The sequence below is a fragment of the Papio anubis genome, chromosome 1 (assembly GCF_008728515.1).
Source record: "Papio anubis isolate 15944 chromosome 1, Panubis1.0, whole genome shotgun sequence".
Taxonomy (NCBI): domain Eukaryota; kingdom Metazoa; phylum Chordata; class Mammalia; order Primates; family Cercopithecidae; genus Papio; species Papio anubis.
The window spans coordinates 129632439-129645842 of NC_044976.1; the positions used below are offsets into that span (position 1 = coordinate 129632439).

The following is a 13404-nucleotide window of genomic DNA, read 5'->3' on the forward strand; positions in this document are numbered from 1 at the left end:
AAAGAAGAAAAGAAAAAATAAATTTAAAAAAGCAAAACAGATAGATGATGATATAGATATAGATGATATAGATAGATACAGATATAGAGGCACATACATAATCAGGCTTTATCTCATAGTGAAACCATTAATCAGAAAAGTCAGTCTTTTCCTCAGAACACAGATGCCAGAATCACCCGAACATATGACTCCAATAAGTTAGTATCCTCTCAAAAGTGGATAGTCTGCATAGGTAAGCTTCAGGCGTCAGAGAACCTCCAACTCTGAACCATCCTCAGATGTCACAGAAAATGTCACAAACCCCACCTGGTAGTTCTTTAACCAAAATACCAGCTTCTTGTTGCCATTCTTTGTGCCTCCCTTTGTTATAATTAAAGGGATAGTCGGTATCTTGACAGAGCTTTTCAGTCAATATCTGACTAAATACAGTTTTTTATTTTACTGTATTTCTCATTCATCTATTAAGTATGTAATCAGAGATGCTACTAGATTCTCAGATTTTTATGATTTATAAGGGATACATTAATAAAATCATTCCTGACCTAAAGACATTATTGTGATTTATGGTCCACATATAGAGAAAGAGTGGAGGAGAGTATACAAAGATGAAGAAATACAAGAATGTGTTCCTCTCTTACATTGTATTGTTCATTCACAGCTTTCCCCCTTTGCTTCAGAACCATAACTCACAGTTTATTTTCAACATTCTTACTCTTTCCTATATGCGTTGTTTCATATACGGTACCCCCTTTGTCTGGAATCTTTTTCTCCTATTCCTTCCCTGGCCCTTATATATTTCTGGGCCAGCCTAAAACTGTCCTCAAGCAAGACCTCCTGATAACCCCATCCAAACATAAGACAGATCATCTCTTTGTGTCCTTCACGTGTCCATTTATTTCCTTTATAATACTTGTCACCACAGTAATTATAGTATATTTTCAACCCTGTAAGTAATTGAGATTACATATACTACCTGCTCAGGTAAGTAAAAACAAGGGTCCATGAATGAGTTTATATCTGTGTGTATCAAATCCTATTCCACACTACATTTTACTTACCAGTAAGTTGGACTGTGTAATCACCTGCCTCTGTGCCACAGCACCCTCTATCAGCAGTGAACAAGAAGTCAACTTACAGAAAGAAAAGGGGAGTATTAAGTCATTATTCTCTCATTTAGTTTTTTGCCCAGGCCCCAAGATCCACACTGACACAGCCTACATCCTCAATGACTCCCCCACACCTATGAGTTGAAGACAGACTTATTCTTTACAGGAGTTTGCTATATGTGATTGGATTTTTCTTTATTATTTTGTTATTGTTACCCAAAGTTCATATTTTCCTGAAGAGTGTCTACAGATTTTATCTGGTGGATCAGTAAGCAGGCAGTGTGTTTTTCTCATCTTGGCAGAAGTAGCCTCAAACAGACCCCATGCCTAACCATTGCCAGCTCAGATCCATTTTCTCTTATACTATAATGCTAGTTTCTGTGTATGCTGAAATGTGGGTTAAGAAAACTAAATGTATGCCAGCATCCAGAGAGATTAGCAGAGAAAAGATGCTATAAAAAGGGATTTTGACACACACACACACACACACACACACACACATCCAACTTATATAGGAAACTATTAAGCAGAAAAAACAGTTCTTTCTGTCATAAAGTGAAAGACTAAAGTACCCAAATTTATGACTCCAGAAGGATGAAGCCCACCCAGGAGCACAGTCACTGCCTGCAAACTTTAGAATCATCTCACCAACTGCGGCCCCTCCTGTTTCTTCTGATACTTTCACCAACCGCCATCCAGCAGTTCCTTAAATAAGGTACCACCTTTCTATTTCCATTCCTGTACCTCTAAAATATAATTGTAGGGGTAATCAGAGTCTTCAGAGGGATTCTCATTTAAACTCTGACTATATATTATTTCATTATTTTACTACATTTCTCATTCATTTATCACTATATAATTGGACATGCCACTGGATTCTAAGTCTTTCAATACTCACAAAACATGCATTCATGAAATCAATTCTGTCTTCAAGAAGATTACTGTTTTTCATTGGTGCAAATATAGTGTATGTGGGGAGGTATCCAGACAAGGAGAAATGAATACAACAGTATGTTCGTACCTTCCATTCTAGTTTCCTTTCACAATTTTCCACTATGACTAATGACCATAACTTAGGATTGATATTCAAAATCCCTGTTTCTTTACGTAGCTAGTGTCTTGACATATGCTGCTTCCTTTGTTTAGAATCCCTTACTCTCATCTCTTCATTTGCCCCAATATATTTCTGGGCCAACCAAAATCCCCCTTCCTCAGAAAAACACTGCACTGATACCCTCCTCCTGCCATAGAACACATCATGCCAAGGTGTCCTGAATATTTCTCTTTATTTTATTTAGAACATTTATTAAAATTCTAATAATAGAGTGTTCTTCAACCATACTTGAGAATAAGTACAGCTCGTAGATTTCTTGTCCAGGAGAACATCAGACAAAGGTGAACTAATGAATTTCTATCTAAGTGTTCCAGTGAAATCCCAGCCTGCTTTTGGCCATGATAGGACCAGTGGAGTCACCTCCACCTAGGGAACGGAAGACTGTGATCTACAGTGAGAAGGAAGGTGATGAAAGAGAAAGGCAAGAGGAGAATCACGTCACCACTCTTTTAGTTGAAGACATGTCACCATACAGACTAGTTGAAGACAGATAACCTATATACAGGGGTTCTCAATTTGTGGTAGTTTTTTGTTTGTTTATGTTTTTGTTGTTTTTGATAAGCCCAAGAATCATATTTTCCTCAATAAATTATACATAACTTATTTGAGAGTCAAAGCTAGCATGTCCTCTTTAGCCATCTTGGCTTAGGTGACCATGGATGGAACTCATATGTAGTCCTTACCAGCTCAGACCCACTTTTCTGTTACTTCATAGACATAATTGGACATCCCAGGACAACATTCTGGAAAAGAACTTATTTCTCCTACATTTTGGCTTTGAAGGGACTACGCAAAGTTTGCCTACGTTCTACCATTTTAAATATGCATTATGGTCTGTTTCTATAGCCATTAGATTTATTTGATTTATTAAACCTCCCGTAGCCCAGGAATCCCAGCTAGGGTCCTATGTCTCCTATACCTAACCACCCATCTAGCCATTTCTTCTTTGATATCTAGCACTTCCACAGGAGGCCTGGAAAATACATCTGATTACTTCCTCTGTGTTTCACTAGTTCTGAAAGAAGTCCTTGCTTTTATATATCATAAGTCACCCCAAAGTGATTGTTTGCATTATTAATTAATTATTAATGATTCATTTGTATAAATTTTTCTATGCTTTTGGATTTAAAGTCAAAAGCAGACCATTCTTATTTTTCATCTTTTGTCATGAGTCTCCTAAATCAAAGAACCCAAAATGGTTGGGAAAACAAATGGAGATATTACTGGCTCAGAATTACTATATGGGAAAAAAAGACGCTTTTAGTTTTATCCCGAATCACTACAACTTTATCTGGGGTTTCCACAAGAGGGTCAACATAAATCATAATTCATTTCTGGATCAGACTGACACACAAACGTTGCAGAGTCTTTGAAATAGCAATGAAAATAAGATTTTTCTAACTGGGCATCTACTGGGTAAAGCTGGAAGTGAAAGTTATGTTTTTATGTATATGATTGCCTTTATTCTTCAATACACCTCTATGAGCACAGTAGGAAGCCCATGTTCCAGGGAAAAAATGTGTTCTGCTCTAGACAAGTTAAGTTTGAGATTCCCACAGGACATCTAAGAATTATCCATCTGATATATAGAGCTTGAACTTGGATTATTTTGGCTGGGCCTTTTATGAATTACGTCAGTATAGACATAGTTGTTAAAACAGTGGATGTGACTGAAAGTACCTAATAGAATAGAAATAATGATGCCTCTCATTTACTGAGTATGCTGAATGACTCAGACTCTTCTAAGGGTTTTTCAATAATTATCTTCATTAATCCTTTATAATCCAATGGTTTCATGTATTAACTCATTTAATTCTCTGTGGTACACAATGAACAGAAGAGGGAGTTAAAGTTGAGGGTAGTCCACATAGCTCATAACAGTCCTAAATTACCAAGGATGTCCCTGAGCAAATCAGAACACAAAGCTAGCTGTCTTTAGTGAGAAACATCTCTGTGTAGACGGAGATGGTTGGATCTACATGACAAAGTTTATGCTGTTTGTCACATATAATCATGTGGGATTCCTGGAAAAAATAAAGGCTAATATTGGAATGCAAAAAGATCAGAACAAAGGCTAACACATTCAGACACACAAAAACGCAAAGGCTTTCTGATTGTTCCAGTTCTCAGGGCCATTTGTCAAAAGTCCCAAGCCTTCCTTGACACAGTTGCACCAGGAATACATTTTGTACGCTCCTCCTACCTTTCTGCCCAATGAGAAGTTTTCCTTTAGCCCTTGTCATTGGACACACCAGTTCCTTTCTCTATCCTGTTGTTCCCTGACATCTCCTGCCCTTTCACTTGGGCTCATGCTGGGTAGGAGTGAATATTGCATTTCATGGCCCCAACAGAGGGGGAAGATGTGACTCCAAGGACAGGAATTCATTAAAGGAGATAGGTGAGAATGAGAAAAGAGTCCTTCAGATGGAAATAGAAGAGATGTGGCTCACAGGGAGGAGAGGCAGTGTGATTGAAGAAAGAAATGTATGACCACCTGCATCTCAACTGGTTTATTTTTGTCTCTTTATGCTTCAAGGTCACCAAGGACAAGGATATCAAACAAATACCGTTCAATCTTTATTCCAGTGTGGAAATTTTGCCTGAAGTCCTCCACCTAAAAACCTGATGCCACTGGTAATGATGTTTATGAAGATAAGATTGAAGCACAGAAAATAATATATGTATATATATATATCTGGTTGAAATACTATATATATATATATATATACACACCAGCTATTAATTCTAGGAAATGGAGTATTAAGGGTACATTTTATTTCATTAGTTTTACTTTTATGCATTTTCTTCATATCATATTTTGCATTCAGAGTTTTCATAATTTGAAAAAAAATAAATTTTTTCTTTATAAAAGAATGCTTCCATAGGAGTTCTTTAATCTATCCGTGAGTTATTTAAAAGCAAATAAACTGTGGCCTGCAAGTCAGGGTGGGGCACACAGATTTATAGTTTGGATGGGATCTTTAAGGAATAGGCCCTGGTCAAGACTGAACTGACTGTGCCCTGCCCAAAGAAACCAGACCAAGGGGGCAGGTAAGGGTGAAATCCAGCCTATGATTCTGTTGCAACCACTGTGTCCTGGGAAGGAGTTGCTCTAGCCAAAACTAGAGATATCTTCTCAGAATTGGACTCCTGGAGGGGGAATAATTGGGTAATTTGCTTGCCAAACCAGGCACCTTCTGGTGATGTGCGTGAAGGCACTTGCCTATGTTAAAGGAAATCCTGGCCCTGTTTGATGTAAATTACCTGGTTCTGTACATTTCCTTCCGCACCAACAGCTCCTCAGGAGCTCTCCAACCATATTTCCTCTTCTCACGTTGCATTGTATGAATCCATCAGAAAGTTGCCCCAGGCAGATAGATAACTCAGGCAAACTGAAGAATAATTAATTTATTTTAGAGTAGAATGGCAGAAAGTCGGTATCTAAAACTTACAATGTATTTATAGATCATATATTTGGTACCTGCTATAATTATTTTGTGTCACTTAATCTTCACAGTAGCTCTAGACGGTTGACAGTTTTCTCCTTTTTACTCTCCATATATAAAGAAAAAAAAGGGCACAGAAAGCAAATTTACTTTCCAAGTGTCACTTAGGTGGTCTTATATAGTCCTGATTTGACATCCAGGCCTGTTGTTCTGGCTTGGATTAGGTGTGCTAATGTTAGGAGAACAGGGATAAGATGCAAATGAAACAATGAATAAGACGGATTCCACCTAAGATGGAGAAAGCTGAAAAGAGCCTCACTCTCACCCTTATAATTATGAAAAAGTAGATAATTGCAAAATCACAATCTTCTGTACTCATCAGAGAACTGTGGTGATCTGAAGCTATATATGCCCAGTTAATCTAAGGAAAAGAGACATTAAAGTTCTGCCTTTATGGTTTGGGCCAACAATCCAAGGAATAAATATAGTTGTTTTTTTTTCCCCTCTTGCCCTGCACCTTTCTGATTATGTCTTTTATGAGACGTAAAGGTAAGAAGGTATGATAAATTCAGATACCATTAATAAGTTCTTTTAGACATTCTTTGTTGCCAAGTATCATTGCGAATGTTCATATATGTGTGTGTGTGTGTATGAGATAATTTGATTCATTTGGGAAAATCAAATTTTGAAGGATGTTTTGAAGCCACTGAATTGTTTCCTCATTGCAGTGAAAAAACTGAAATTCAGAGATTGAGTGAAGTGGTCAAAATCACATCACTCAGCTAGTTAGGAAACAGATTTCATCTTGAGAAGATGTCACAAACTGCTAAAACGTCCTCCAAATTCAAATTTGACTTATGGACACTGAACAAATAACCGCTTTATATACAAATGATATTGGTATTCTGAGCTACTCAAATATATAATATTCATATTACTTTATGTAAACTAGGTATAATTGACCACTCTTGAGTATGTAGATGATGGTAATTAAGAGTTAAAGAATGAGTCATTTAGGTGCTTTGTCTAATGTGTTTGCTGATTTCTCCCTGAAATTGTAACTTCTAAAGACAGTCATGTCTGTAAATGAGCTAAGAAAGGAATTATCTTCCACCCAAAAGAATTAGCCTGTTCACTGTGTTTTAATTTAAACAACTTCAACCTCTAATGCCTTGACCCCACTCTATCTTATATTTTTATATCTTATCACACATCAGAGCTCCTACTTGGGACCACAAGTAAGTGAGAATCTGGGGCTTCCCCTAACTTTGAAATGTGTGAACCAAAGAGAAAGACAGAACAGCTCACAGAGATCTAATCTACCCTCATAGACATTTTAGAGATCAGTTTGTACCAAGTGGTTCTCTGCAAGAGGCAGAGAAATAGCTCTGAGAGGATCTCTAGTGTATTAGCAAATGATTGTGATTGGAAGAGGCAAACCCAACACTGTTGGCAATATTATTTCTCTAAAACCACACAGTGAGGTATGTATTAGAATTTTATTATGATAAGAACACCTGAGATCAACCACTTAACAAATTTCAAGTTTACAATACAGGATTAGGAACTACAAGCACAGTGTTGTGCAGCAGATCTGCAGAGCTTATTCATCTGGCATATCTGAAATTGTATGCCCATCGAACAGCAGCTTCCATTTCCCCCTTCCTCCAGCCCCAGCCAACCACCATTTTGTTTTCTGCTCCTATAAGTTTGGCTATTATAGATACTCTACATAAGTGGACTCATGCAGTATTTATTCTCTTATGACTGGCTTATTACACTTAGCATAATGCCCTCAAAGTTCATTCATGCTGTAACTATTGCAGAATTTCCTTCTTTAAGAAAGAATAACATTCCTTATCTATATACCTTATACCACATTTTCTTATCTATTCACTCAAAACTGGGACATTTAGGTAGTTTTCACAGCTTATCTATTTTGAATAATACTGTGATATACATGGGAGCACTGGTAATATCTCTTCAACTTCCTATTTTAATTATTTTGCATAAATACTAAGAAGAGGAAATCTTGGGTCATATGGTATTCATATTTTTTCTTCCAACTTTTATTTTAGATTCAGGGGCTACACGTGTAGGTTTGTTACATCAATAAGTTGCATGTCAGCTGGGATTGGCATACAAATGATTTTGTCACCCAGGTAGTGAGCACAGTACCTGAAAGGTAGTTTTTCAGTCTTCACCCTCCTCTCACTCTCCACCTTTAAGTAAATCACCAGGGTCTATTGTGCTTCTTTTTGTGTCCTTGCGTACTCAGTGTTTAGCTCCTACTTATTAGTGAGAACAAGTGGTATTTGGTTTTCTGTTCCTGTGTTATTTTGCTTCAGATAATGCCTTGCAGCTGCATCTAGGTTCCTGCAAAGGACATGATTTTTTTTTTTTTTTAATGACTCTGTAGTGTACCATATTGTATATGTACCACATTTTATTTATCTAAACCACTGTTAATGGCCATCTAAACTGATTCCATGTCATTTCCATTATGAAAAGTGCAATAAGCATGCACATGCACTTTGGGAGGCTGATGCGAGTGGATCATCTGAGGTCAGGAGTTCGAGACCAGCCTGGCCAACATGGTGAAACCCCGTCTCTACTAAAAACACAAAACCTCAGCCTTTTGTGGTGGTGGGCACCTGTAGTCCCAGCTACTTGGGAGGCTGGGGCAGGAGACTCACTTGAACCCAGGAGGCGGAGGTTGCCGTGAACCAAGATCGCACTATTGCATTCCAGCCTGGGGGACAAGAGCGAGACTCTAAACCAAAAAAACAAACTAACAAACAAACAAAAAACCAGATACATGCATGTATCTTTTAGTAGAACAATTTATATTCCTTTGGGTATATACCAGTAATGTGATTGCTGGGTCAAATGTTAGTTCTGTTTTAAGTTATTTGAGAAATCTCCAAACTGCTTTCAACAGTGACTGAAGTATTCAGCAAATAGCATCAGGATCACTGGCTAGCTGTATGCAGAAAATTAAAACTGGATCCCTTCCTTTCACCATATAAAAAAAAGATAGCATATAATTGGCATTTCCACCAGCAATGTATAAATGTTCCCTTTTCTCTACAACCTCACCAGCATCAGTTATTTTTTGACTTTTTAATAACAGCTATTCTGACTGGCGTGAGTTGGTATCTCCCTGTGGTTTTGATTTGCATTTCTCTATTGAGCATTTTTCACATGCTTGTTAGTTGCATGGATCTTCTTTTGAGAAAGATCTATTCATGGCTTTTGACCATTTTTAATGAAGTTGTGTGGTTTCTGCTTGTTGATTTGTTTAAGTTCCTTATGGAGTCTAGATATTATACCTTTCTCAGAATCATAGTTTGCAAATACTTTCTCCCATTCTGTAGGCTCTTTTCATTCTGTTGATAGTCCAATTTGCTGTACAGAAGATCTTTAATTAGATCTCACTTGTCAATTTTTTGTTTTTGTTGTTACATTTGCTTTTGGAGTCTTTGTCATGAAGTCTTTGCCAAGACCAATGTCCAGAATAGTGTTTCCTAGGTTTCTTCTAGGGCATTTATAGTTGTAGGTTTTACATATATAAGTTTTTTTTTAACTTTATATTGAGTAGATTTTTTTATATGGTGAAAGGAAGGGTTCTAGTTTTAATTTTCTGTATATAACTAGCCAGTTATCCTGACTCTATTTCTTGAATAGGAAGTCCTGTTTCCATTACTTGTTATTGTCAACTTCATTGAAGGTCCAATGGTTGTAGGTGTGCAGGTTTATTTCTGGGTTCTCTAACCTGTGCCATTGGTCTATGTATCTGTTTTGTTCTAGCACCATGCTACTTTGGTGACTGTAACTTTGTAGTATAGCTTGAATTTGGATAGTGTGATGCCTCCAGCTTTGTTGTTTCTGCATAGTATTATTTTGGTTATTTGGAATCTTTTTTGGGTTCCATATAAAGTTTAGAATAGTTTTTCTAATTCTGTGAAAAATGACATTGGTAGTTTGATCAGAATATCATTGAATCTATAAATTGCTCTGGAGAATATAGTCATTTTAACAATATCAATTAGAATGGAACAATATCCATGAGAATGGAATGTCTTTCCATTTGTTTGTATCAACTCTGATTTCTTTTAGTAGCATTTTGTAACTCTTGTTGTAGAGATCTTTTATCTCCCAGGTTAGCCGTATTCCTAGGTGTTTTATTCTTTGTGTGGCTATTGTGAAAGGAACTGTGTTCTTGGTTTGGCTCTCAACTTGGTTATTATTAGTTGTATAGAAATGCTAGTAATTTTGGTACATTGATATTGTATCCTGAAACTTTGCTGAAGTTGTTTATAATTTCTGGGAAATTTGGGGCAAAGGCTATGGGGTTTTCTAGGTATAGAAACATATTATCTGCAAAAGGAGGTAGTTTGACATCCTCCCTTTCTATTTGGATGTCTTTTTTTTTTTTTTTTTCCCTTGCCTGACTGCTCTGGCTGAAACTTCCAGTGCTATGTTGAACCAGGAGTAGTGAGAGTGGGCAACTTTGTCTTTTTCTGGTTCTCAAGAGGTATGATTTCAGCTTTTGCCTGTTTGTGACATGATGTTGGCTGTGGGTTTGTCATAGATGTCGCTTATTATTTTGAGATATTTTCTTTTGATACCTAGTTTGTTGACGGTGTTTAACATGAAAGAATGTTGAATTTATTGAAATCTTTTCTGCGTCTATTTAGGTAATCACATGATTTTTGTGTTTTTTTAATGTCATAAATCACATTTACTGATTTGCGTATGTTGAACCAACTTTGCATCACAGGAGTAAAGCTTACTTGATCATGGTGGCTTAGCTTTTGCTGTGCTGCTGGATTTAGTTTGCTAGTATTTCTTTTTTTTTTTTTTTTGAGGACTTTTGCATCAATATTTATCAGGCATATTGTCTTGAAGTGTTTTTTGTTGTTGTTGTTGTTTGTTTGTTTCTTTTTCTTTCTGTTTCTGTCAGGTTTTGGTATCAGAATAACACTGACCTCATAGAACGATTTAGGACAGACTCTCCCCTTCTCAATATATTGGAATAATTTTCGTAGGATTGGTATCAGTTCTTCCTTATCTATCAGGTATAATTCAGATGTGAATCTGCCTGATTCATGGCTTTTGTTGGTTGGTAGATATTTTATTATAGATTCAATTTCAGAACTTGTTATTGATCTGTTTAGGTAGTCAGTGTCTTCCTGGTTCAATCTTGGCAGGTTGTATGTTTTCAGGAATTTATCTATTTCTTCTAGATTTTCTGGTTTTTCAGCATAAGAATGTTCATAATGATCTCTGAGAGTTTTTGTATTTCTGTGGGTTCCATGGTAATGTCCCCTTTGTCATTTCTAATTGTGTTTATTTGGATCTTCTCTTGTTTTACTGTGTATTAATCTGGCTGGTGGTCTATATATCTTATTCTTTCAAAAAACCAATTTTTGTTTTCTTGATTATTTTTTGTGAATTTTCACATCTCAATTTTATTCAGTTCAATTTAGATTTTGATTATTATTTTTCTTCTGCTAGTTTTGGGGTTGGTTTCCTTTTGTTTTTTCTAGTTCCTGTAAATGTGATGTTAGGTATAAATTTAAGATATTTCTGACTTTTTGATGTAGGCCTTTAGTGCTATAAACTTTTCTCTTAACACTGCTTTAGCTGTGTCTCAGAGATTCTGATATGTTTTATTTTTGTTTTCATTAGTTTCAAAGAATTTCTTGATTTCTGCACTAATTTTATTTCTTACCCAAAAGTCATTCAGGAGTAAGTTGTTTAATTTCCAAATACTTGTATGGTTTTCAGAGATCTTCTTGGTATTGATTTCTATTTTTGTTACACTGTGATCTGAGAGTGTGGTTGATATAATTTCTGTTTTTTGAATTTCTTGAGCATTGCTTTATGGCCAAGCATGTGGCCAAAAATGTATGCAGCACAGAGTATATGCCATGTGCAGATGAGAAGAGTGTATATTCTGCTGTTGTTGAGTGGAATATTCCTTATATGTCTGTTAGGTCAATTTGGTCAAGTGTGAAATTTTGTTCCTGAATATCTTTGTTAGTTTTCTGCCTCAATGATTTATCTAACACTGTCAGTAGGGTGTTGTATTTTCCTACTATTATTGTGAGATTAGCTAGGTCTCTTCATAGGTCTCTAAGAACTTGTTTTATGAATCTGGTTGTGCCAGTGCTGAATGTACACATCTTTAGGATAGTTAAGTCTTCTTGTAGGATTGAAGCTTTTATCATCATGTAATGCCCTTCTTCATCCTTTTGATAGCTTTTGGTTTAAAGTCTGTTTCTTTTTTCCCAAAATGAAGGATCAACCCCTGCTCTTTTTTGTTTGTTTTCCATTTGCTTTATAGATATTCCTCCATCCATTTAAGTCTGTGTCTTTACATGAAAGATGGCTCTCTTGAAGATGGCATGTAATTGAATCTTGCTTCTTTATCCAACTTACCATTCTGTGCCTTTTAAGTGGAGTGGTTAGCCTGTTTATGTTCAAGGTTAATATTGATATGTAAGGATTTGATCCTGTCATAGTGTTATTAGCTGGTTGTTATATAGATTTGATTGTATAGTTGCATATTTTGTCAGTGGAATATTTACTTAAGTGTTTTTTTTCTTTTATGTGTCGGGTAACAGCCTTTTATTTCCATGTTCAGCACTCCCTGAAGGACCTCTTATAAGGCAGGTCTAATGGCAACAAACTCTCTTAGTATTTGTTTGTCTGAAAAGAATTATATTTCTCTTTCACTTGTAAAGTTAAGTTTGGCTGGATATGAAATCATGCTTAGATTTCTTTTGTTTAAGAATGCTGAATGTAGGCCTTTAATCTCTTCAGGTTTGCAAAGTTTCTGATGAAAGTTCCACTGTTAGTGTGATGAGGGTTCCCTTTGTATATGATTTGCCTCTTCTCTCTTGCTATCTTTCATATTTTTTATTTAACTTGATCTTGGAGAATTGGGTAACTATGTGTCTTAGGGATTATCATCTTGTGTAATATCTTACTGCGGTACTCTGAATTTCCTGAATTTGCATGTCAACCTCGCTAGCAAGGTCGGGTAAATTTTCAGGGACAATATTTTCAAATATGTTCTCCAAGTTCCTTGGTCTCTCTCCTTCTCTTTCTGTGATGCAAATCAGTTGTAGGTTTGGTCTCTTTACATGAACTCATATTTCTTGAAGTTTCATTCATTTTTTATTATTTTTATCTGACTTTTATTATTTTTGTCCTGTATTTTTATCAGACTGAGCTGATTTGGAGAACTGATCTTCAAGCTCTGATCCTCCGTTTCTGCTGTTAGTACTTCCAATTATATTATGAAATTTTTATAGTGAGTTTCCAGCTCTAATAGATTAGTTTGGTTCTTTCTTAAAATGGCTATTTTATCTTTAAGCTTTTGTATTATTTTATTGAATTTATTAGATTCCTTTGATTGGGTTTCAGCTTTCTCCTGTATTTCAATGATCTTCATTGCCATCTAGACATTGCTGGGTAGCTAGCATGGTAGTTTGGAGGTAAGACACTCTGGTTTCTACAGTGCCAGAGTTCTTGCACTGGTTCTTTCCCATCTGTGTGGGCTAATATTTTACTAGTCTTTGCAGTTTCTGTCCTTTGGATGGGGCTCTTTTATTTTATATTCTTTGATGCCCTTGAGTGTTTAACTGTGCTATAACTGTGCTATAAGTTGGCTTCAGTTGATCGGCTTCGGTTTCTGGATAATTTCATGGGGCCAAGGATCAGCTCA

The 13404-nt window shown here is 36.2% G+C and overlaps 1 protein-coding gene across 8 annotated transcripts in view; it reads left to right on the forward strand.

The window, feature by feature from the left end:
* Positions 1–5096, forward strand: part of PYHIN1 (pyrin and HIN domain family member 1) — a 38878-nt gene extending 33782 nt beyond the window's left edge. For 2 of the 8 annotated variants that reach the window (XM_003892882.5, XM_021925397.2), the window contains exons 9-10: positions 1697–1821; positions 4757–5096. In XM_003892882.5, coding sequence (XP_003892931.1) covers positions 1697–1816 — 120 coding nt within the window. In that variant the 3' untranslated portion in view covers positions 1817–1821; positions 4757–5096. The remainder of the gene's footprint in view (positions 1–1696; positions 1822–4756) is intronic. The other 6 variants (XM_021925393.2, XM_021925395.2, XM_009184326.4 and 3 more) reach the window with 4 other exon arrangements.
* The last annotated feature ends 8308 nt before the right edge of the window (positions 5097–13404 follow it).